The 24,240-nt window shown below is 38.9% G+C and overlaps 5 protein-coding genes and 1 non-coding gene across 6 annotated transcripts; 4 read left to right on the plus strand and 2 right to left on the minus strand.

Annotated features, from left to right (window-relative positions):
• The first annotated feature begins 559 nt into the window (after window positions 1-559).
• LOC137944108 (uncharacterized) lies at window positions 560-1,857 on the plus strand. Its single transcript, XM_068789640.1, has one exon. The coding sequence runs from the start codon at window positions 699-701 to the stop codon at window positions 1,653-1,655; it is 957 nt and encodes a 318-aa protein (XP_068645741.1). The 5' UTR covers window positions 560-698; the 3' UTR covers window positions 1,656-1,857.
• A 3,117-nt stretch (window positions 1,858-4,974) lies between these two features.
• Window positions 4,975-12,278, plus strand: LOC137944032 (DNA-(apurinic or apyrimidinic site) endonuclease 2-like). The gene is made up of 10 exons (XM_068789522.1): window positions 4,975-5,458; window positions 5,883-5,994; window positions 6,569-6,802; window positions 7,553-7,638; window positions 7,802-7,917; window positions 8,545-8,625; window positions 10,460-10,657; window positions 10,740-10,891; window positions 10,975-11,669; window positions 11,967-12,278. The coding sequence occupies exons 1-10, from the start codon at window positions 5,351-5,353 to the stop codon at window positions 12,039-12,041; spliced, it is 1,857 nt and encodes a 618-aa protein (XP_068645623.1). The 5' UTR covers window positions 4,975-5,350; the 3' UTR covers window positions 12,042-12,278.
• Window positions 12,279-13,832: 1,554 nt separating this feature from the next.
• Window positions 13,833-18,116, plus strand: LOC137944928 (translocase of chloroplast 101, chloroplastic-like). Its single transcript, XM_068790742.1, has 2 exons — window positions 13,833-13,897; window positions 14,123-18,116. Exon 2 carries the CDS (start codon window positions 14,163-14,165, stop codon window positions 17,886-17,888), a length of 3,726 nt encoding a protein of 1,241 aa, XP_068646843.1. The 5' UTR covers window positions 13,833-13,897; window positions 14,123-14,162; the 3' UTR covers window positions 17,889-18,116.
• Window positions 18,117-18,327: 211 nt separating this feature from the next.
• LOC137945070 (small nucleolar RNA Z279/snoR105/snoR108) lies at window positions 18,328-18,430 on the plus strand. Its single transcript, XR_011110890.1, has one exon. It is a non-coding gene; the product is annotated as a small nucleolar RNA Z279/snoR105/snoR108 (small nucleolar RNA).
• Window positions 18,431-18,937: 507 nt separating this feature from the next.
• Window positions 18,938-19,658, minus strand: LOC137945049 (dirigent protein 23-like). The gene has a single exon (XM_068790924.1). The coding sequence runs from the start codon at window positions 19,649-19,651 to the stop codon at window positions 19,073-19,075; it is 579 nt and encodes a 192-aa protein (XP_068647025.1). The 5' UTR covers window positions 19,652-19,658; the 3' UTR covers window positions 18,938-19,072.
• A 1,560-nt stretch (window positions 19,659-21,218) lies between these two features.
• Window positions 21,219-21,752, minus strand: LOC137943830 (dirigent protein 4-like). Its single transcript, XM_068789263.1, has one exon. It carries the CDS (start codon window positions 21,750-21,752, stop codon window positions 21,219-21,221), a length of 534 nt encoding a protein of 177 aa, XP_068645364.1.
• Window positions 21,753-24,240: the final 2,488 nt, after the last annotated feature.

Below are 24,240 nucleotides of genomic sequence, written 5' to 3' on the forward strand. Positions count from 1 at the left end.
ACAAAGACACTTTTTGTGCTTATAGAGTGTGATCGTTCTCTAAGGGCGAAAAGAAAAGAAAATGAGAATTTTATTATTATTATTTTTAAAAATAGTTAATTAAAATATGATAATGGTCAAATTTTTTTTTTCACTAACTATTTTTAGAAATGATAATGGTTAATTTTCTTTTTGGAGTTCATATATACAGAATAATTTATTTCCTTCCATATATACACGGTTTAAACTCATACATTAAAACAACTCCAGTGGGGGTTACCATCAGCACTTGGGCCTAGCATAGCCCACCAGCCCCCACTGAATACGAGTCAAGGTCCACTTGTTGGGTCATATCATCGTGGTTCTCGATCAATTCTCAACCCGGATTCAAGTGGTTCACGGATTTTCAGTATCAGCCAATCCAATTCTGGGATTAACCGGACACGTCATTCTCATCTCCAACCACCGAAAACGACCAAATTTTCACCACCAATAATAATACAACTCCACCCGATTCCACCAAACCCAACGCATTAATGAAATCAAAGCAGAAGAATTTTTTGTTTTTGTTTTCCAATTTACAGCTACAGACTTCCTTACTGTATTATTCTCCTCCAAATTCACCCATATCACTTATTAAATTCAGAACCCCAGCATTCTCCTCCCCTCGCTCTGCAACCTCTTAATCTCACACGCAGCAGGCAGACTCCGTCATCGCCATGGGTGCTCAGGTATCCAAGCAGCTACAACGACGACAGGCCATCTCCACCGAGAAGAAGACGCTCGTCGACCTCAGAAACAATTCCGGCACGGAATTCCCGGGCTCTGATTACCACCCAGAAGATCGCAAGAACTGGATGTCGCTTCTCGACCCCGAGAAGCTTCAGATTTACAAGATCGTCTGGCCGGGGACCCACGACTCGGCCACGAACAAGATCGGTATCCGGTTCGTCTCCCGTCCCTTCGCTCAATGCCAGTCTCTCACCATTTACCGGCAGCTCGTCAAGGGTACCCGCCTGTTGGATATCCGAGTGCAGGAAGATCGACGGGTCTGTCATGGGATTCTCAAATCGTACAACGTCGACGTCGTCATAGGGGACTTGAAGAAGTTCCTGTCGGAGACCCAGTCGGAAATCGTCATTCTGGAGATCCGAACGGAGTTCGGTCACCAGGACCCCTCCAACTTTGGCGCGTTCTTGGAGGAGCAGCTGGGTGAGCTTCTGATCCGTCAGGATGACCGGGTTTTCCACAAAACAGTCGCTGAGCTGCTCCCTGGACGGGTGATCTGCGTCTGGAAGCCGAGGAACTCTCCTCAGCCCAAGCCCGGGAGTCTGCTCTGGAGTTCTGGGTACCTGAAAGATAACTGGATCGATACCGATTTGCCGTCGACCAAGTTCGAGAGTAATCTGAAACATCTGTCCCAGCAGCAACCAGTGTCTTCGCGGAAGTTCTTCTACAGGGTGGAGAACACGGTGACGCCCCAGGCTGACAATCCTGTTGTCTGCGTGAAGCCGGTGACGGATAGGATTCATGGGTGGGCAAGGTTGTTCATTGCTCAGGCTTTTGCTCAGGGCTGCGCCGACCGATTGCAGGTTTTCTCCTCGGATTTCATCGATAATGATTTTGTTGATGCTTGTGCGGGTCTTACACACGCCAGAATTGAAGGAAAAGCTTGAAGATGATTTGGTTCACAGCACGTCTTCTTTCTGTAGATACTGTAATGGTGGTGGCGGTGATTCTTGCACCCCCCATCTTCATTTTTTTCTGTTTTTTAGGTTTTAATTTTTTTGTAAATATATGGAGATTGAGATCATTAATTGAGTCTAACACTTTGTAATTGCCAAAATGATCTGCAAAGAGAATTACAGGATGGCTACAGATGGATTTCCATACTTAACTACCATCTTTTTAGTTTCAGAAAATAAAATCTTCCAAGAATTGAAGAAAAAACTGACAAATATGACAAAAACAGCCTGGTGAAGCTTCCAAACGGTGACAAATCACCAGAGTGATCAAAGCAGAAACAAAGACCAAATTGATTAACAAACTATGCATATCCTGTCTGCCCTATTATACTTAGATGCCTCTCTCATCTGTCTGATATAAAAAAATTACATTCATTTCGTATATAGTTTTAGAATGTGAGTATCAAACTCCAATTAAGTGTCAACGTTTGTTTTGGTGCAGCTTGGGGCCCTTCTCCTTTAGGATAAGACATAATGATGAAGACTTGCACATGGTGAGGTGGTGGAACAGCCACAAATTCATCAATGTCTATCATTGGTTTCTCCTGTTTTTTTCCCCATTGCCTCTTTTGGTGGTTGAAACATCAAAAGTGACAATAATTTGAGATGGAATTAGGGTCATCTATTCGTATGAACAAGACCCTCATAAACAGATAACTTTGATTCCACCTCATCTAGATTTACAGTTTTAAGGAAACCCTATTCTTCATTTACCATTATTTTTAAAAAATTTAAACATCTAGAGAAGACTTGGGTTACTAATTTAGTATACTGCAGGTATAGGGGGTGGCATCGAGTTAAGCCAAACTCGAACCTTCGTATGTCCGAGTTTGGCTTGATCTGGATACTTTGAACTTGAACTCAAGCAAGAACCCAAAAATTTTAACTGAGTTTGAGCTCAAGCTCTAGCCGGGTTCGATCTCCAACCTACATTTAAAACTAAAAAAATAAATATTATAAAAATAAATAAAGAGAGTATTGTGATGAACTTAGTACTATTCAACTACAAACTATCATATAAGAGTCCAGGACTTTGCAATGGAACATACTGATGTATAATAATTATCTTGTTCGAAGATAGAGTCCAAGCCCACACGACCAAGGAAGGCCCACATATCCAAGTATATTAGAAGATGGACTCAACCCCATAAGACCACGGAAGACCCATGTAACCAAGAGATGTAGAAGATGGGCTCAAGGCCCACATATCTAAGAGAAGGATCATAGACCCACATACATTGATGGCAGGATGACAAATAAAGGGTCATCACATAAAGATGGCATTGATGTAATTAAGTTAAAGTTTCAGGGTTAAAACCCTAATTCTAAGTTTAGGGGTATTATTGTAATATAGTAGTTTCATAAATCTATAAATAGAGCTTCAGGGGGAGGGTAAAGTATATCAATTCCATAATCCTTCTTCCTCCAGTTTTCTCCCAATGGGTTTTCTTCCCTTTTTCTCTATGAGCTAAATTCATCGAGTCATGAAAATCAGCATAACTTAATTGACCTAAAAGAAAGATCAAACACCTTAATCAATAATATTATCAATCTTTAAAAGTAATTTAAAAATATTTTGATTTTAATTGATAATTAAAATTTTATCGATAATATTTTAATACTTATAGATATTTTAGTTCTTGTATATAATTTTAGTCCATTAATTTTTTAAAAATTATTACTTTTCTTTTGCGTCCAAAAGAATCTATGTTTCTCTTCCTTTTTCTCTCTTATTTTTCATTGGCTTTTAAATAAGAGAACAAAAACTCCTTTTTCTTTTTTTCTTTTTTTTCTTTTCTATCACTTTTATGTTCTAAACACACCCTAATAAAACAACATGTTCTTTTCTATGAATTTAGAGATAGAAATAATAGGTAGGACTAAAGTTATCTATTTTTCCAGCATATCATCCATCACAGCCTGAGATTATGGAGAAGATGATGACAGAGACAATGATTTCTCATTGTGAAAGTAAAAAAGGAAACTCTCGATAAGGACCTAACATAAAAAAGAAAAGAGAATGGACTCATGTAATTTGGTTAAAATGATGAAAATTCCCTTCAAAATGGTTTAAACTTTTAATATAAAATAAAATTAAGAAAATTCAAATTAAACATATGACAAACATGTTATATATATATAAAAGGACAAAACACCCTTCATGTATTTTAAGCATATAAAATTTTTATTAAAACCGAATTGGCTATCAACCGGGTAGGATGGCTAGTTTTTATTTAACCGGGTTAAACCGAGTTCAAGCATAGATTTGACCAAAGTAGGATGTTACCATTAGACTTCCCATATATTTTAATTTCATTAACTTTTAAGACAACCCAATTAGTTTTGTAAGTTGATAAATTTTTCATGCAAGTGTTTGGTTTCCACTTTGAATCCTCCCTCTAAGAACTAGTAAAAGGTCCGGTTCTAATTTAACACCATGAATGTAGTTGCAATGATCTCTATTAGTTGTCTGATGAGTAAACTGATATTTTAGAAGGGACAACAAAATTTCTATGTATTCTGGAAAAAAGCCAATAAATTTCTATGTTTGATATTTATATTCAGTTACTTTTTCTCTAAGCTAGTGGAATGAAGGCATTTATGTTGAAGTGCATAGATGGACTGAAGTTCGGTTTGACTCTTCTTCTTTTTCGGTAGCACTCAAGTTCATCTTGAGACCTCTGTATGTTTTAGGGAATTTTAGTAAAAACAGTTAAGGTCAAGTTGTCAGATCAGGAAGAGGATCTGTTTGGAATCCACAGAAAATAAAAGAAAATGAGAATTTGATCATTACGTCATTTTCACTAGCTATTTTTAAGAATAAAAATAATTAAAATTTTTATTTATTTTATTTTATTTTATTTTCTTTTCTAGGGGTTCGAACGAACCCGAACTGATTCAAAGAATGAAAAGAAACCTTGATCAATTTCTTATTTCTCTTATACATGAGGGAGTGCATCTTGCAGCTGATAGCATGGATCTTGAATTTGGAGAAATCAATCCTATTGGTATTGCACCAAGTAAAAAAGCATCACCATTGAGAACTTCTCCACAACCTTCAGTCAAAAGTCATTTTTCTTGCTTTCAAGGACAAAAAGAGTTTGCAATTCGTATGAGTTTTTGTATACCTGTTAATAGTTTGGACTTGTTTATCAAATGAAGGGTGTCTCTCATAAGACTAAAATAGAGATGACAAAGCAAACAGAGCCGCCTTTCTCCCCCAATTCTCTATGCCTCCATTTTTCACAAATTCTTCCTTGCATGTTTTCTTGTTCATCTTTTTTCTGCTGTGCCTTTGCCTCTCAAAGCCTTTTTAGTGGTTCTAGCTTGTGCTCTTTTGGATGGTGAACAGGCACACACAGTGGGTTGGGTCAGACTCACACACCCTTGCATGAATTCTTACAACTCATTGGGTTGGGTCACACTCACCCAACCCAATAGTCCCTGTAACTCCGAAATAGTCCCTGCGGCTTGCGCTGGCTGCAAGCCCTTGCCGATTCGCCACTCTGAATTCTGCTTTCGAGAAGAAGGAAGAGGAACTACGCTTTTTCTCTGGAAGAAGGATATTTAATATGGATGGGAGGGTGTCTTTGTGTATCTGGTTTTGAAGCAGTTCAAATGGAAAAATGAAGATCGTCACATACAATGTGAACAGCCTGAGACAACGCGTCACTCAATTTGGTTCTCTCCTCAAACTCCTTAACTCCCTCGAAGCTGATGTCATTTGCATTCAGGTCTCATGCTCTCTTTAATTTTATTTCTTATTTTCAGATATTCGTTTCCTCTGGGTGGTTCTCGACTGAGAAATTATATTTAATGCTTTGTTTTTTTTTAGTCCGATTGTCAAAATGATTTGGGTGAGGTCCCCCTCTTTTTATGGTATTGTATGAAGCTAGAGATGAAATTGCTCGTTCAGGACTGGAGTGATGAATGGTATAGCGCATTTCTCACGAATATAATAATTCTGTATGGGGATTGCTGCTTTTTTTGTTTTTCATTTCAATGTACGTGGTTAATGCTATGGAAAGTTGAATTTATCTTTGCGCTGTATATGTCTGACTGATTGTTGTAGAAACAATTCCGGGCTCTTTCTTTCTAATTCAGTTCCTTCATTCGTGGTGGTATTTGCTCTTTCATTTTTAACGTAACTAACGGCAGGAGACTAAGTTATCAAGACAAGACCTAACAGCAGATTTGACTACGGCTGAAGGGTATGAAGCTTTTTTCTCCTGCACTCGCTCTTCTGAAAAAGGACGTGTAGGATACTCTGGTAAGCCACTATGCCGAAAAAATTGTAATTTAATTGCTAAATTACTCTTGAAATAATGCTTTGTTACTTAATATTTCATGGGGAAATGTTAGTGACCTACTGGATATCTCATTTTGGTTGTGTTAGTCCATTTATCCCTTCTTTTAGGTGGTGTTTGGAATACAGAAAGTGGAGAGAAAAGAAAAGAAAGAGAAGAGGAAGAGAAAAAGAAAATAAAAGAAAATGAAAGTGGTTTCTTTTCTCTTCTTTGGATGCCCATGGAAAATAAGAGAGAAAATGGAAAAGAAATATAGTTTCTCTTGTTTGGATGCACATGGAAAATGGAGGGGAAAAGAAAAATTAGAATATTTAAAATTTTCTCTCCTATTTCTCTTTCTTTTCTTTTCTCTCCAAATTCCATACTCTTTTATAAAAAAGTCCATTAGCTAAGAGAGAAAGTAAGTTGCTCTCATGTTTTTTTCTCTTAAAAAATCAGTGCTGCCAAATACTGGAAAAAGACTCTCCCCTTTTCTTCTTTTCTTTTCTTTTCTTTTCTGTGGTTTACAAACCTTAATGAAATTTGTGTCTTGTGTAGGTGTTGCAACCTTTTGCCGTGTAAACTCGGCTTTCTCCAGTAATGAAGTGGCATTACCAGTTGCAGCAGAAGAGGGCTTCACAGGTCTCTTAGAATCTTCAAAAAGAGGCGTTTTCATAAATTTTCCAGTTGAGTTAAATTTAGAAGCCGATGACATAAAAAATGTGACAAGGCAGGATCTTATCAAGATTGACAGTGAGGGACGTTGTATTATCACAGATCATGGACATTTTGGTAAGTGTCCATCTTATCAAGAGGGATTCACTCAGTAAAAGCATCTTCTTTCAAGTCATACAGTTTGTGCACATTAAAAACCTTTACTATGTCATAAGAATTGTACTCATAATAAGTTCAAGAAAGTCTGAGACTACAGAAAAAATGGTGATTTTTATTTTTTTTAAAGAATGGTGAATAGCTTTACTACTTAGCGAAAAGAAAAATCTTACAATACAAACTTAAAACTTAAGGCTTAAAAGTAAAAATAAAAACATGGGCCATAGCCCAAAGCTTAAAGCTGGGGAGAGCTTCTGGTCACTAAATGGTGGTGAGAAACACTGTCTTTCATCAAATGGTCAGCATATGAGTGCTGTTGATCTTAATTTGTGTTGCCAAATAATCTCCCTGCCAGAACAAAGAGAGAAATTTTCCATCATAGGTCTGTCTCAAGTTCCACGGAGGGGGCACTTTCTTTGCAAACCAAGAGATCACCACTGCTGAATTCCCTTCTGTAATTATGGGAGTCGAAAATCTTTCAGTTTAGAGTAAAATACCTTACCAGAGGGCTAAAAGTTCTGCTACTAAAGACAAAAAATGATGACTTACAATTTGTAGTTTATGATGTGTTATAATGTTTTTCTGACTCTAGTTTTTAGCAAAAAGGGGAAGGAAAATAATAAAAAATAAAACTCCTAGTTCTGTAGTCCCTGTTTGGGCAGGAAATCACCTTTTCAGTTAACCAGGAAAAGATTACTTTGAACTGTGCAGTTCTTTTCAATATATATGGACCTCGAGCAGAGCCTGATGATAAGGAGAGGACTCGCTTTAAATTCATATTTTACAAAGTTTTACAGGTACTTGGTTCTATTAACCTTGTCTCCATCACCAGAAAATGATTTTATTAGTGTTATTTCATAATTTAATCTAATTCCACTCCGCATTCCATCTACCAGTTTTATGCTGTACTTAACTACCATTTCCTTTGTTTATGTGGCTTCTCCTTTGCTTTGTTTACAGAAAAAGTGGGAATCTCTTTTAAGCAAAGGAAAGAGGGTTATTGTGGTAGGTGATTTCAATATTGCACCTGCTGCTATAGACAGATCTGGTGCAGGGCCTGATTTTGAGGAGAACTTGTAAGTAATCCTTTAAGAAAATCAAACTCTTTTCTAAATACACAGAAAACATTTTAGAGCTTAGTTGTTTAGATTAATCATATTGGGTTGAGCCTGGTTTCTTCCCAAAATGACCAGCCACTTAGGAGGCCCATTGCTCAACCTAATAACCTAATCATTTTTCTGAACCCTTTTCAATGTAGGACTTTTTCCATTTAATACTACCCCTCACATTCAAGTTTACATATAATGGGTTTGCAACATGTCCACAACAAACAGATAACCTGCCTTTTACTTCATGGAGCCTACATTACACAAATAACCTGGGGAACACACACTAGGCCTTGGTTCACCTGTACTACCTGCTTTGATACCACTATCTTGTTGAGCCTTGTTCTATCTCAAAATGACTAACCACTTAGGAGGCCTATTGCTTAACTTTATAACCTAATCATTTTTCTTAACACTTTTTAATGTGGGGTTTTTTTTTTCACTAAAAAAATTGTATGAATACTATGGAAATCTTGTGGATGCGTATTTAAAGCCAAGAGAGACGAGTACCTATCTTAATCAAAGGGGTTAAAACCAGTTAAATTTTCAGAATACTTTGAAATTTCTCTTGACATGATTATTATTTACTATATTTAGGTTCAGGAAATGGATGCGGTCTTTATTGGTGGAACATGGAGGTGCTTTTGTTGATGCTTTTAGAGCAAAGCATCCCTTATGGTATTGGCTCCTGGTACACATCATGTGTCTATTGTTTTTGCTTAAGATTGAATTTATTTAGTGATATCTTATATATTCTTCAGTAACAATTAATAGAAGAACGGGTTGAAATGGCCTTAAAAATTTGCATTACCTTGAGCGCCACAGCACAGCTAGAAGAATATTATGACCCAAATCGGCTCCACTTTGGTTAATCTCTGTCGTTATCATTTTGCAAACATACATCTATAAATCAAATGTCCAATAGTTATAAACATTGTCTTCCTCCTAATCTTATTTGCTTCTTTTTTCCTGCTCTCTTTTTCCTTTTCATGCAACAGTAGTCCCTGGCGAAAAGTAAATTGTTGGTTCTGAAGCATAAGCCCCAAGTTTTACATCTTTAAAATACAAAAATACAGGTGTAGCAAGCCATACAAAAATGCATGGTGACAAGCAATTAAACCAGAAAACGAAGAGATGTTAAGTCTTTATTTACTTATTCCTTTTTCTTACGGTAGCATGAAGGGTGTTACTGAATTGGAAAATGTACGTAGGGCCTCTATGACAGAGATTACTTGGTAAAGAAGAAAAATTAGTCATGATGAAAGGTAAAAACAACAAATGGACAAATATAAGTAAAAAAAATTAAAATATAAGAAGAAAATATTATGTATGAACGAAGGCGATTGTGTCTTCACCAACAACAACCAATAAGGTGTTACTGGAATCTGTTCCAAATGAGTGCAGTAGACAGATAGTTGGCTTCCCACAGGGAGTGTGTTCTAGTGATGCCAACCTGAGAGGCAATGTCTACTATCTCATTGAAGTATTGACGGAGTTGTGTGGAGGAGGGAGGGTGGGGTAGGATGTTTGAGAATGCAATAATGATCTTGCTCATGCTGTCATGGATCTCTCCACCACCACAACACACCAGGATTAACTCACCTATTGAGCTACCACAAAAATCCAATTTAAATTATCTGGCATCAGGAGGGATCAGTCCACCACTGCATACTAGGCCTGATTTGCCTTTTGAGTTGCCATCAAAAATCAATTTTAAGCTTCTTGAAATGAAGAGCATAAACAAAACATTTGAATAAGATGGTTTCTAACTGTAAGCATGCTATTTCTGATGTCCAGAAATTTAAGTGCTTGTCTTCTCATGTATATATATGATATCTCAGAGCAATCTCACTACATACCTTTAGCTGCCATTGACCTTATATAGGATTTAAAACCATTAACATGAATAGGAAAATAAAACCTCTTAGAGATCATAACCCTTGATATTTTAACAGCTTAAGGCTCTTAGGGTCATATTATTCTGCCGTTACTCATGTTCTCCTGAGAAGCAAATTATGTATGCTGCATCACTACAGTTGCAAATGATAGCACCACTAGTGCAGAAGATTGTCCTTAGTGTAGGGTTACTGATCCTTCCCTTGCAAAGTTAGTAGTTTTATACATGTGCATAGTTGCTTTATGTGGTGTTATTTATTTTATGTGTACTTCTCAATGAGTTTATGAGATACTACTCGTCTCCTATTTGTATTTTTATATAAAGTGCATTGATCTTTTTAGCTGCCTTCAAGTACAAAGACCAGTTAAGGAATACCTAATCATGTCCCGTGTACAAGTGCATTAAAACACTGTTTGCATTGTTATGTTAGTTCTCCTACATACTGAGGACAAGATTTGTGTCCTAGCCCTTCTCGTCTGTATTGTAGCTCATAGCTTGGCAAGATTGCCTCAGCAATTCTGTGTCATTGCCTTTGCAAGTTGATCACTTTTAATTCATTTACTTAAAATGAAAATCATATAATTAGCTAATATGTTTTGCAAAAATTGTTTACAGTGAAGCATACACCTGCTGGTCACAGTGTTCTGGTGCGGAAGAACTGAATCATGGATCAAGAATTGATCACATTCTCATTGGTGGACCATGTTTACATCAAAAGACTGGCTTAGAAGAACATGACATTTTAAGATGTCATGTGAAAGAATGTGAGATACTTACTGAGTTTAAGCGATGGAAAACTAATTCCATTTCTAGGTAGGCAGGAATAGTTTCTTTATTCATATATGTTTCTTTTCTTCATTTTGTGTAACAGATTTCTGTACTTCAAACCTCACAGATGGAATGGAGGGAGAACTGTCAGATTAGAAGGTTCAGATCATGTACCTGTTTACATATTTCTACAGGAAATACCAGACTTACCAGTGCATAATCTTCCATCTTTGGCTGCACGCTATATTCCTGAGGTGCGAGGACGGCAACAGACTATTGGTCAGCATTGTCTCTTCAACGTGCTTGACGTTTAGTTTCCTCATCCAGTTTGCATGGTCACTGAAACTTTTATTCTTTTGTAGTATCATTGCTACTAAAAAGACAAGAACATCATGGAGACAACAATCAATGTGGCTCCCAATTAATTGGTAGTGAAAGTTCTGAAGTGGAGAACAGTAGCTCGGAGATATCATCGAACACCTTTGGATCACTTACTGAGCACGATCCGGAGAAATATAGACTACAGGTTTCTGGTGATGTGAAAAGGAAAAGAGGTAGACATGGATGTTCTCAACCAACTCTAAAATCATTTTTTCAGAAGAGAAAACCTAGTACAGATATCAGTATTAATATTTCAGACAGTCAAGTGGGTAAAGCAAATGCCGAACTGGATTCTTTGTGTGTGACTGAGGAGATTAGTGCCATAAATGAGAGTAGTCTCCAACAAAAAGAAGTTGGGACGAATGTTAGTGTTGACGTTTCAGTTAGTCAAGTGGATAAAACAAAAGCAGAGATTGATTTAGTTAACGAATTTAGTCTCCAACAAGATGAGTTTGAGACAAATGCTTGTTGTCAAGACCGAGAAAGGGTAGAGACATATTGTTCTTCTGAAAAGGATCGAAGTACCTCTGCATCACTTGAGTGGCAAAGAATCCAACAATTTATGCAGAAGAGCATACCCTTATGTGTAGGCCATGGTGAGCCTTGCGTTAAAAGGTCGGTGAAAAAACCTGGTCCAAATTTGGGTCGTGGGTTTTACGTCTGTACTCGTGCTGAGGTATTCTTTTTTCTTGTCATGCTTTTTCTCACATACTTCCCAATAGACTGTTGCAGCTATTTACTTTGAAGTGCCGAGTGCATACATCTTTTGATGTTCATTGTTGTTAACATATGTTCACCTCAGGCGGAACGTGTTGATTAGCTTTTAAGCCATTATATTTTCTAATTGTGAGCTTCAAGCAACTATCTATGGTTTGAATAGTTCTTGTGTTTCTTCTGGTTATATCTTAGTAAAGTCTAGCTCATTTCTGTTCTGTAAAATGGTGGTAATGAACTACCAACTTCTGTCTGTCAGGGACCCCCTTCAAATCCAGAAGCAAGATGTAATCACTTTCAGTGGGCGTCAAAAACTGGGAGAAATAAAAAATGACTCTTTTTGTAGCACCTGGCTGTCACACGAAGTAAAATGAGACTGATCAGTCTTCTACCCGGAAAGCATTGGTAACCCATGAGAAACTTCTTACTGACATTGTATCGTTGTGGTCTATTTCTTTTGCTTCTTTGAGAATGAGCTTGTATGTGTACACCATACATGTAGCAAACACACCCATGGACAGGCCTTGGATTGTCCTTGTGAATCTTATGAAGCTATTAACTTTTTCCTTTCTTTAGCTTGTGTTCTGTGCAGTTCCCTCTTTGTGAAATAAAAAACCCAGTCATTGTTGAATCCTCATCTTATCATGTTCTTCATCATTAGTTAAATATTACATGTTTAACACATGGTTACTTGGGTTTGTCGTATGAGAATGCCTGAACACTATTTTAATGTCTTTTCCCTGTTTTCAACTTTCAGAAAAGACACTTTTTGTGCTTAATGTTTCGTTTCTTTGTCGAGTGTGATCTTTCTCTTGAGCATCTGTTTGGAACCCTAGAACAGAAAAGAAAATAAGAATTTGATCATTATTATTTTTAAAAATAGTTAATGAAAAGGAGAATTTAATTATTCTCTTATTTTTAATAATTATTTTTAAAAATAATAATAATCAAATTCTTATTTTCTTTTTTTTTCATGAATTCCTAGAGTGACGTATAAATAAATGACATATGAAACAACTCCAGTGGGGTTATCATTAGCTCTTGGGCCTTAGCATAGAATGGGCGAGCCTGAACTGGGGGTTATCATCACTGCAGTCCATGAACGGGAATCATTTTGTGAATATGAGATATTAATTCTCACAAACAATCGTATAATGTTTCTTTCTTTGCTACATTTAGAGTACACAAATCCAGTGGGATTCATCACATTTCAATTTTTTAAGAGTGTTAAGTCGTGTTAAAGGTTTATTCGAAAATGATTAACAAAGATTAAGAACTGATTCTTCCCTCACCCATTCTGTCGATTAAAAACACGAAGAACTGATGAATTTGTCTATGGAAAGGTGTGATCAGAAGCGAGAAGAATGGCAAGAATTAAGTAAAGTTGGTATCAAAAATCAGTTTCAGAAGGACAGCATGTCTACCCTACAACAAAAACAACCATCAAGGTGCCATGTCTGGACACAGATGTGTTGTTCTGGAAGACGAAGTGGACGAAGAATCGATACTTGAGGTCGAGGAGCGAAGAACGCAGTTCTGGTTCACTATCGTCGGGCACGTCGGGAACAGGCGTTTAGTTCTTCAGAAGGAGGCCGACTGGCAACTCCTGCAATCTCCTTATCAGTCAATTTGGTTCTCTAAAGTTTATCTGTTTTTCCAGTATCTCATCCATCACAGCCTGAGATTATGGAGAAGATGATGGTGATTGCAATGATGACGAAGACAATGATTTCTCATTGTAAAAGTAAAACAGGAAACTATATAATATGACAAAAATACCCTTTAATATGCTTTTACACCAATTTTAACAAAGGTATTTAATGTTTTATTTTGTTACTTAATGCCGTCACCGGAGCGGGTAGGACACCGAACGGCGGGGGCCGGTGCCCATTTGGGAAATCGGATACTTTAAGTAGCGACTACTCAACGACCTTTTGTGTCTTAGACGCGCACATGTGAATTAAACCGAGCACGATCTGACGCTGGCGTGTTCCACGATGAAGGCCTACCACGAAGACTAGCCATCCGATCGGGCCTTTTCGCGTCCTCGACCGTCGATGTTTCTGAGCCCGGGTTCGCCAAATCACTTTTAATAAGACAATAATAGAGAAGAGAGATGGGAGATTCCAGGTTCGGGTGCGGGACAGAGGAAGAAGATAGGGCTTATTATCGCCTCCGCCTGCTCTCCAGGTTAGCTCGTTAGTTCGATTTTTTTTTGTACTGATTTTATCCGTTGTTGGATTATTGAAATCGGTACATCTTATCTGAACCCGTAAATTCTTCTTTTTTAGATCTGAATGTTCGGTTTCTGGTTTACGTTAAGTGAATTCGGCAAATTAATGCTCTCTTTGGGTGGTTATTTTGTTTCTGGTTTTTTGTTTTGTTTTTTGATGTTGGTGATTGTTGTGCAACTAGGAATTGTTCACTGGCAATTTTGTAAGATAAAAGTAGCGTGATGGAAAACAGGGGTGGAAGTTTTGCGGACAGAGTTCATTTAGGGGAGGGAAATGACCTGGAAGACGAGAGTTTGAAGCCAAGAGTAGGAAACGGAGTGAGCCGTGTTTCGGATGATAATGAAATGAAGGACAAAGAGGCAGATGAGGTTTTCGAGGAGGCGATGCAGGAGGAGGTTAATACTCCTGCGAGGCAGTTGGAGGAGCAGGAGCAGAAAGAATCAGAGGTCAAGGCTTTCGTTACTGTAGGAGATGTGATTGAGGAAAATTTGGGTGAGAGGATGGTAAATGGGGACACTCCGAGCGGGCATGAGATCGAGCCTATGGAAGTGCCCACCGATGATGTGCATCATGTAGATATACCAGTGGCTGTAGAAGAAAAAGTAGATAATGTTGATCATTCAGATGCTGCTCTTCTCAGTGTTGGAGCTGAAACCTCCAAGGAAACTCAAGCCCCAATAGAAACAAATGGCTCGGGAACTGATGATAGTGATACTGCAAAAGGGGATGATCATATTGTAGAAGAAGCTCCCGTAGTTCATGTTAATGGCGGAGAAAACACTTGTCTTGATAAGAACTTGCCAGAGGAGATGCTCCTATCTGAAAATGGAAAATTTGACAGCATAAAATCAAGTGCTCCAGATGTAGTGGTCCTTGAAAAGTCAGAAAATGTGGCTTCTGACGGCATGAGAACTGATAGTGGGCCCAGAAATGATGAACGTACTGTAGAGGTTCCTTTGTTTCATGTGGATGAGGAAATGAGAGTAGATTTGGGTGTGAAGCAGCCTGAGGAGGGGTTTGAGTCTGAAAATGGTTGTATTGATGTTACTGGTTCATCTATCGCATGTGTCACGGTCAGGAAAAACTCTGAAAATGAGGATTCTGAGGTGAAGGTGGAGAAGAATGAGCAACCATCAGAAGTTGAAAATAAGGAGCGGGTTTGTTCTTTGGTGGAAGTTGAGATTGACAAACAAATTCCACATCATGGTCAGGCTGAGATAGTGGAAGAAACATCAGTTGCAGCAGAGAATAATAATGCTGAGGAAATAGAGATTACACAAGAGGAAACTTCATCGTCTCAGGAAGTATGTATCAAAGTTGATAAGAAAAATGAGACCACTGAAAATGATAGAGGGCTTAGTCATGGAATTAATACACACACTGAGTTGGTAGCTGTAAATCAGGGAGGTGATTCAGAGCGCCCTGAGATGGGTGATGTCACTGATGATTCTGTGCCTGTTGAGGTGTTGTGCAACCTAGAAGAAAAAGATACACCGCAGGCCAGTTTCTTGGAAAATTCAGATGTTAATAGGTTATCTGAAGGAGACTTTGTCTCCATAGAAGAGTATGATGAGTCAAGCTCTACTGATGAAGAAAACTCTGATTCAGTTGTAGGTAAATCTTCTGGAAAACCCGAAGATGCTGCTCCTGCTCCTGCTCCTGCTCCTGCTCCTATTCCTGCAGGCCTGGGATCTTCAGCTCCCCTCCGTGGACCTCCTTCCCGTGTTTCGCAACAGCCCCGGGCAAATGGAACCGTGCAACATCAGCATGCCCAGACCCTAGAAGAGTCAGCAAATGGTGAAACAGAGGAGTATGATGAGACTCGTGAGAAGCTTCAGATGATTCGAGTAAAATTTTTGCGCCTTGCTCATCGACTTGGTCAGACCCCTCATAATGTTGTTGTGGCTCAGGTTCTCTACCGCCTAGGTCTAGCTGAACAGCTTCGTGGAAGTAGGACCACCACCCGTGCAGGGGCATTCAGCTTTGACCGAGCGAGTGCCATGGCTGTGCAACTCGAAGCAGCAGGTCAGGAAGCCCTTGACTTTTCTTGCACAATAATGGTTCTTGGGAAGACTGGTGTAGGTAAAAGTGCCACCATTAACTCCATTTTTGATGAGAATAGGTTCACTACTGATGCTTTTCAGCCCACTACTAAGAAAGTTCAAGATATAACTGGGACAGTTCAAGGCATCAAGGTTAGGATCATTGATACTCCTGGCCTCTTATCATCTTCGACAGACCAGCGCCAGAATGAGAAGATCCTCCTCTCGGTTAAGCGGTTTATCAAAAAGACTCCACCGGACATTGTTTTGTATCTAGATAGGTTAGATATGCAAAGCAGGGATTTTGGTGATGTTCCACTTTTGCGTACTATTACGGATATATTTGGGCTTTCCATATGGTTCAATGCCATAGTTGTTCTTACTCACGCTTCATCAGCCCCTCCTGATGGTCCAAATGGAACTCCACTAAGCTACGAGATGTTTGTGACTCAGAGGTCTCATGTAGTTCAACAAGCAATTAGGCAAGTGGCAGGGGATGTGAGACTTATGAACCCTGTTTCATTGGTTGAGAACCATTTAGCCTGTAGGACGAACCGTGCTGGGCAGAGGGTTTTGCCAAATGGGCAGGTTTGGAAGCCACAGTTGTTACTACTTTCTTTTGCCTCGAAAATTTTGGCTGAGGCAAACACACTTCTAAAGCTGCAGGATAGTCCACCTGGAAAGCCTTTTGGTACTCGCTCAAGGATACCACCTCTACCTTTCCTCTTGTCATCCCTTCTCCAGTCAAGACCACAACTCAAACTTCCAGAAGAGCAGTTTGGGGATGATGATAACATAAATGAGGACTTGGATGAGACTTCTGATTCAGAAGCCGAGTCGGAGTATGACGAGCTGCCACCCTTCAAGCGTTTGACAAAGTCTCAGCTGGCAAAATTGAGCAAGGCACAAAAGAAAGCTTATTATGATGAGCTAGAGTACCGTGAAAAACTTTTCATGAAGAAGCAGTTGAAGGAGGAGAAAAAACGGAGGAAGCTTTTGAAGAAAATGTTTGAAACAGCATCGGAATTGCCAAGTGATCACAATGAGAATGAAGAAGAAGAAAGTGGTGGGGCAGCATCTGTACCAGTTCCCATGCCGGATTTGGCCCTGCCCACTTCTTTTGACTCCGATAACCCCACCCATCGTTATCGCTACCTTGATTCTTCAAACCAGTGGCTTGTGAGACCTGTGCTGGAAAATCACGGTTGGGATCATGATGTGGGTTATGAGGGTATAAATGTTGAAAGGCTATTTGTGGTCAAGGACCAGATACCTGTGTCCTGTTCAGGTCAAGTAGTGAAAGATAAGAAGGAGTGCAATCTCCAGATGGAAGTGGCTAGTTCTGTGAAACATGGAGAAGGAAAAGCTACTTCAGTAGGGTTGGACATGCAAACTGTAGGGAAGGATTTGGCTTACACTTTCAGAAGTGAGACAAAGTTTAGTAATTTCAGGCGCAATAAAATGGCAGCTGGTCTTTCCGTTACTATGCTGGGCGAGGCTTTAACTGCAGGAATGAAGCTTGAAGATGTACTAATGCTTCACAAGAGGTTTCGACTTGTTATGACTGGAGGAGCCATGACTTGTCGCGGGGATGTGGCTTATGGTGGGAGTTTGGAAGCCACATTGAGAGACAAGGACTATCCTTTAGGTCGGACCCTATCAACACTTGGTCTTTCCATTATGGATTGGCACGGTGATCTTGCAATTGGGTGCAATGTACAGTCACAGTTCCCTGTGGGCCGCACTACAAATATGGTTGCCCGTGCAAATTTGAACAATAAGGGGGCTGGACAAGTCAGTCTCCGGTTGAGTAGTTCAGAACAACTTCAGATTGCACTTTTTGCCCTTATTCCTCTTATCAGGAATATCACGAGGTTGTATGGTTATTCTTCACAAGAGATGTAGTGAGTAAGTTATATGGGGATTATATGCCTCTTGAGTGAAACTTACCCTGCTTTGGAAGAAGGCTTGGTCATCAAATGGCATTCGTCATTCAGGGATATGCTTCGTCTAGCTTAGTTTGGGATTGAAGAATAGTTCATGTTCTGTTAATGACTTCAGTGCAGTGTTTTTGCTTTTAGGTGCATTGTAAAATATATTTGATTGATTGAATATAGGCAGCTTTTTTGCCGAGCTTCTTTTGACCCTTTTCCAACATTTCTCTCATATGTATGACACTGAAGAAAGCTTTCTCAAATTTGCGCTGGAAGTTAGAGAGGGTATGGCTGTTACTATGAATTCGTTTTAGTCCCACATAGTTAAGAGGGGAGAGAACGAAGAGACTATTCTCTTATAAAAAGAGGAAGAGACGCTAAGCGGAGATATGATCCTTCAGGCAGCAAATGGGATATGATGAGTGATCAAAACTCGCTAGTTATTGCGAGATGGGTGTCCGCCCCTCGCCTGTTACGACAATAGGGCACTCCCGATTTATCACCTCTGATCCCTAGCTTTGTTGGAATCACGTCCGTTGTTTTAGTTCTGCGAGTCACTAATCTTCAGTAATCTAACATGGTTAAAAATATGATTATAAAATAAAATTATCTTAATTTAAAAATTATGAATAAAATGATATAAAAAATTAACTATTGACCTAACTACCTCCTGAAAATAATAATCTAACACTAACAAGAAACGTTGGAAGGACAACCACCCATAACCACTCCTCTGCCTCTCTGACCTGCTGTATCATTCAAGACCGCAGTTCCTCTGGGTCATTGCTAAGTGAAAACAAACTGGGAAGAATCAAGAATGCAAGATTAAAAGGGTTTTTCCTCTCTGATTCGATTAAGATTGCTTTTTTTTGTATTGATCCATCTGGTTCTGAAAGTCTAATTCATGTTACAGACCGATCGAAGTCAATTCTACTTGTGAGAGTTCATGGCGTCTGGGAGCATAAAACGAAACCTTAAATCATGGGTACAATCGTTTCTAACAGCACTCTTCTCAGCGGGGAATAACAACCGTGAAGAGAAAAGCGATCCTTCTGGATATACAACGGCGAAGAGATTCCTCATGAAATGGATCTAAAGCAACAATAGTGGGCAGTCTGCAACCTTATTTTTCTTCCTATTACATAAATTCCAAGCTCAGTAATGCACAAGAGTGGCATTATACTCTACAATGGCGTCGCCGGAGGTTACGTTCACCCAGTACGTCTTCGCCACGACGTACCCTTTAGCCAAACGAAACAAGCCGGTGCCGCCGACAATAGCCAATTCCCTGACGGGGTTCATAGCTGGGTTCCGGCTCATCAGGCTGAAGGAGCTTCCGTTGTACTTTTCCTCTGTGAAGGAGAAACTCATGGCCATGATCAGACTCAGCCCCTCCTGACCAGCCGACCCGTATATCCCCTGCGCCCTTCCCACCTCCTTCGACTTCAGCTCCGGTCCTTCAGTCAGAGGGTCGTCGGCCATCATCACCTTTCCGAACACCGTCGGCGACTTGTCGGTCATCTCCGCCTCAGCGATCGGCACCGCGCTGGGGCTTCTCCCGCTCAGAGTGTCGTGGAAGAAGAAGTGCAACTGGGTTATCTTCTCCTTCCCAAGTCCCAGCCTGTGGCGCCAGTTTCCCATATGGGTTAATTCCTCCCCGAAGCCTTGGCTTCCCGCAGAGGACAGAGCTAGCAAGGCGAGAACAAGCAAGAGTCCCTGCGCTACCTTCCCCATCTCTCGATTCTCTCCAACCAGTTTCAGTTCAGGAATGGCAGATGGGGTTCGGAGGGTCAGCTTTATAGGCGGCCTGCTTTGACTTACACACTGTTTTTTTTTTCTTTTTCCGGTCAAAGATCTCTGTTACGTATTCATAGTAATTGGGTACGCTCAAACAAACATGGTTTTGGTGGAGGGAGTTACTGATTTATGGGGACGACGAGGCGCAGGAAAAGAAAGTAACATCGACCGGGTATTTTCAATTCAAACAATCTTATCACTGAGAGAAAAACAACTGATGAGAAATCCAGAAAATCATAACCAGTCGATGCACTGCTGCGATTCTCTTCAAAATAAATTCACCTTCTCTGAAACGTGAAGATTAAATAAGTTTCTCAACCATAACTTGGCAATGGAAACTCTGAGAGGCGACTATTTCAAATCATAATCTTCGTCTAATTTTTTTCCAATAATCGCTTATAAACAAATGCTGAGTGGTGGCCTCTCCACTGCCATTAAAGAATCTCTCGTGCAGCAGTTGGTGTGAGGGAATCTCTGGTTTGAAGGGGAAATTCCAGACCTTAGACGAGATAATTGTTTACTCCTTATCTAATTCTCTTACGAAAAGTCTAGGATGATGGTGTGATGACTCCATTAATCTTTTTTTGCATAGTTAAAAAGAGGAATGGTTGGCCTAATCTCTCTTCATATAGAAAAGGAAAAATATTTTGATTTTCTGTTAAAGCAAAATTGTCATTGCAATCAGAATTTACAATGAATGATCGATCATCACACTAAATTGATTGATCAGTCAAAATCTTGATAGTCAGGGACATGAAGCATAATCGATCATAGGAAGATTATTGATTGATCATACTTGTATTGCATAACCAAATGAAATTTTGATAGATTGATCATTCCCTGGTAATGATCGATCAACTTAACTTTTCAAGATCAACGATAACTTGTTCATCGATCAGTCCATCAATCAATAAGTCACATCTTGACATAAAAATAGCCGTTATGATCGATTGATCGATCATTTACTTTATAGTGATCGATCGATCAATCAAATTACTGACTTTTGTAAATGGGTAACAAATGGCTAGGGAAATTATAAATACCCCACCAAACCTCACATAAAGAAGTTAATGCTGATAAATCTATAAGCCATTATTCCAAAAGTCTTGCAAATATTCTTTAAAGTGGTTTTGAGTGAAAGAGAGTAGTACCCTTGCAAATCTTCCTTCTATTTCTTATTCCTTTCCTTGCATTTCATATTAGACAAACCCCATTACTCCAAATTGTGCTACAAAACAAGTGAGTTACATCAATGATACCTAAAACTTTAGTCTTCTCATTGTATTCTTGTTTATGAGTGCTTCTTCAAGAGATGCCCTTCTATGTTGTTTATTACCAAATCCTCATGAATGTTCATTATTTTCTTTATACAGCCCACACTGATCAAAAGAAAAATATCAGGAGAAACCCATAGTAAGAACTTGAAAAGAACAAGGAAACCTATAACTCGTCTCCATCAATCCTTCTTATCTTCTTCTAGATACGAACTCAGATCAATCGGTTCTCAGTAATGCAAAACAGTCACTTTATACTCTATTATCGCGTCGCCGTTAGTGTTGTTCAGGTAATACGTCCTAAGCTCAGCAAAGCCCCTTGCCAACCGAAATTGCCCTCGTCCTCCGACCACCGCCAGTGCTCTCGTTTCCTGCAGCACCTGGTTCCTGGAGAAGATGCTGATGGAGCTTCCGTTGTAAGGGCCGCTGGTGAAGCCGAAGTCCATGAGGAGCACAAGAGAAAGCTCTTCCTTACCGCTTGAGACCCAGAGACCCTGCGCGTTGCCGATCACATTCCCGCCCGGCTCGTCAGTGAGGAGGTCGTCGGTGGCGTAGACGTTGCCGAAAGGGGTGGTGGAGGGTCCGGTGGGGGAATCGGCTTTGGCCACCAGGACCGCCGTGGGTTCCTTCCCGCTGATGATGTCGTTGAGATAGAAGTGGAGATGAGTGACTTTCTCTTGGCCGAAGGGAGAGGAGAAGACAGGTGAGAGCATGAGCGATGTGCAGAGGAGCAAAGCTACAACGAAAGATAGTTTCCCAGCCATTGTTCTTCTGTCTGTCGCTCTCTTTCTACTTTGTTTCTCTTTCAGGTACCAAGAGACGCCATTAAATACAGAGAGGAAGAGAATTCTGTATCCCGAAAAAGGCATCGAATTGAAGACCATTTTTATGAATTTAAACCAGGAAAGATCGCTGCTTATTTATGGTAGTAAAATCAAATCTTCCTAACGTACGTTTTACAAACTTTAATTCTTTGCGATATTCACCGGTCTTTAATTCTCTGTCTCAGAAGACCTCTTTGATTTATTTAGAGCGAGAAATCTTCTTGAAGGCTTGACATTGCCAGATTTCTCTCCCATAATGACTGCGCCATGCGAGGCCTCTGTTGGTCAGTGCAATCTCAATCCATTAGATCACCTTGAATGAAATCTTTGGGTTAATTACTTCAAATTCCTATGAGCGGCCGCATAATCACTTGTATATATAAAGGACTTTTAACTTTTGAAACATAATTAGAGAAATGACGATTTTTTAAACAGTCAACTGCATGTGTACAGTCAAAAGTGCCATATAGGCTTTGATCCATTACTTGTCACCACATCATCATGACACATCAGCACTCGGTGAGTTGAACGACACATCATCACCCATGTAGGATGCCATGTCATTAAATGCTTTAACACATCATCATGTCATGTCATCATGCGCCTGTAAGCTCTCACCACCTTCTTATTTTTTTCGTTCTTGCCACTCGATCTCTCTTCTCTCCTCTCCTCTTGCCAAAAATAAAATTGAAAAGAATTTCAATTCATATTATATCGGTTTGGTCTTCTATTGTAGAACAAAGGGTGTCCAAATCTGAAGTGAATTCGCTATCATTCTATGTCTTCTACCATTCATTACGAGAGCAAAAAATACACAAAAGAAAAACATGAAACAAGTCAAAAGGGCAGGTGTGAATAATAGATGCCAAGCAACAACTCGTGAAGTGAGACTTTCTACTCTAATCATAAGATCGGAATCTATAATAGAAGTTTATAGTTTAATGGTAACTCCAAGCTGTGTAGTTGAACGAGCTCTCGAGGGAGTGGTAGAGTGTTTTTTCTTGGTCAATTTGACTACGTAATTTGAAGTTTGGGTTGAGAGGAAGAGAGGAAGAGTTGAGAGGGGGGCGTCGAGGTGAGGCCAAGTGGCGACAGTTGGCACGGTGAGAGGGCGAGAGATAAAACGAAAAAAATAAGAAGGTCGGTGAAGGCTTATGTGGTGCGTGATGACATGACATGATGTTGTGCTAAAGTATTTAATGATGTGGCATCCTACATGGGTGATGATGTGTCAGTTGACGTGCTGTTAGCCTCACTAAGTGCTGATGTGTCATGATGACATGGTGATAGGTATTCGGTCAAAGTCTACATGTTACTTTTGATTGTACACATGTGCAGTTGACCGATCAAAGTTGAGCATTTTTCTAAATAAGTTCAAAAGTTTGTCATTTATCTAATTATGTTTAAAAAATTGGTAAAAACCTAAATGTCCCTATATGTAAACTAGTTCATTTGCTTAAAACCAATACTTGAATGGTGAGTGCCAAAAAGAGGATTGGGATGGGGTGGTTGCTCCGACTGTCTTCGCCAAGAGTAGGAAGGCAAGGACTGTCCCTCCGCCTTTAGTCGACTTAGGAGGGTAAAACATGGAAGAGGGTAGTAGGCCAGAAGGTTAGTTGTTCTATTTATATTTAGAAAGTTCGCTTCTTCTGCATAACTCCAAAATCTCTTTGAAAGTGAAATGAAAACTGAAAGTGAATTACCTAATTAAAGTAAAAGTGAAAGTGAATTATTTTGTTGTTTCTGTGTGCCCAATAAAAAGTGCAGTGTAAAGTACTTTCTTTTGTTAGTGTGCACAATAAAAAAAATTAGTGGAAAGCGGAGAATGAGTTTCTTAATAAAATACTCTGTCATATTTAACTTTATTAAGAAATTTTATTCAGAATTTCAATTAAAAATAACATAAATAATTTAAATTTATGAATTAAATATTAAATTAATTAAATTTAAAATAATATACCTAAACAAACAAGGTTACTTTTATAATGTCTAGACAATATCTAAATTATCACTCTTAAATTATTAATTTAATATACACTTAAAAGTCATGAATATAACAAATAAATAAATAGGGTATTTTATTAATAAAATATGATAGATCTTTGTTTAGTCTAAATAAATACAATAATTATAGTAAAATAAAAATATTAATTTAATTAATTATAAAAATAAAAATATTAATTTAATTAATTATAAAAATATAATACTTAAACAAAAATGTTTACTCTAGATACTTGATCAAATTCTTACTTTTATGATATATTAATTATCACTCTTAAACTAGTAATTTAATATAATATTAAAAATCACGAATATAATAAATAAATAAGATATTTTATTAATAAAATAATATGATTACTTCCATTAAAATCCAACTGAATTAGTTTAGTCTCAGCATCAAGCGTCGAGTGAAACAACCCATGAAAGT

Source organism: Aristolochia californica, unplaced genomic scaffold (genome assembly GCF_029961685.1).
Source record: "Aristolochia californica isolate CCGP_79_NKW_82.1479 unplaced genomic scaffold, dmAriCali1.0.hap1 SCAF_11, whole genome shotgun sequence".
Taxonomy (NCBI): Eukaryota; Viridiplantae; Streptophyta; class Magnoliopsida; order Piperales; family Aristolochiaceae; genus Aristolochia; species Aristolochia californica.

Excerpts from the sequence above, each read along its gene's own strand:
- LOC137944108 (XM_068789640.1), top strand. The coding sequence starts at position 699 with ATGGGTGCTCAGGTATCCAAGCAGCTACAACGACGACAGGCCATCTCC.
- LOC137944032 (XM_068789522.1), top strand. The coding sequence starts at position 5,351 with ATGAAGATCGTCACATACAATGTGAACAGCCTGAGACAACGCGTCACT. Across the intron at positions 5,459-5,882 it reads CTGATGTCATTTGCATTCAG|GAGACTAAGTTATCAAGACA; the intron begins GTCTCATGCTCT and ends AACTAACGGCAG. Across the intron at positions 10,892-10,974 it reads AGGACGGCAACAGACTATTG|TATCATTGCTACTAAAAAGA; the intron begins GTCAGCATTGTC and ends ATTCTTTTGTAG.
- LOC137944928 (XM_068790742.1), top strand. The coding sequence starts at position 14,163 with ATGGAAAACAGGGGTGGAAGTTTTGCGGACAGAGTTCATTTAGGGGAG.
- LOC137945049 (XM_068790924.1), bottom strand. The coding sequence starts at position 19,651 with ATGGGGAAGGTAGCGCAGGGACTCTTGCTTGTTCTCGCCTTGCTAGCT.
- LOC137943830 (XM_068789263.1), bottom strand. The coding sequence starts at position 21,752 with ATGGCTGGGAAACTATCTTTCGTTGTAGCTTTGCTCCTCTGCACATCG.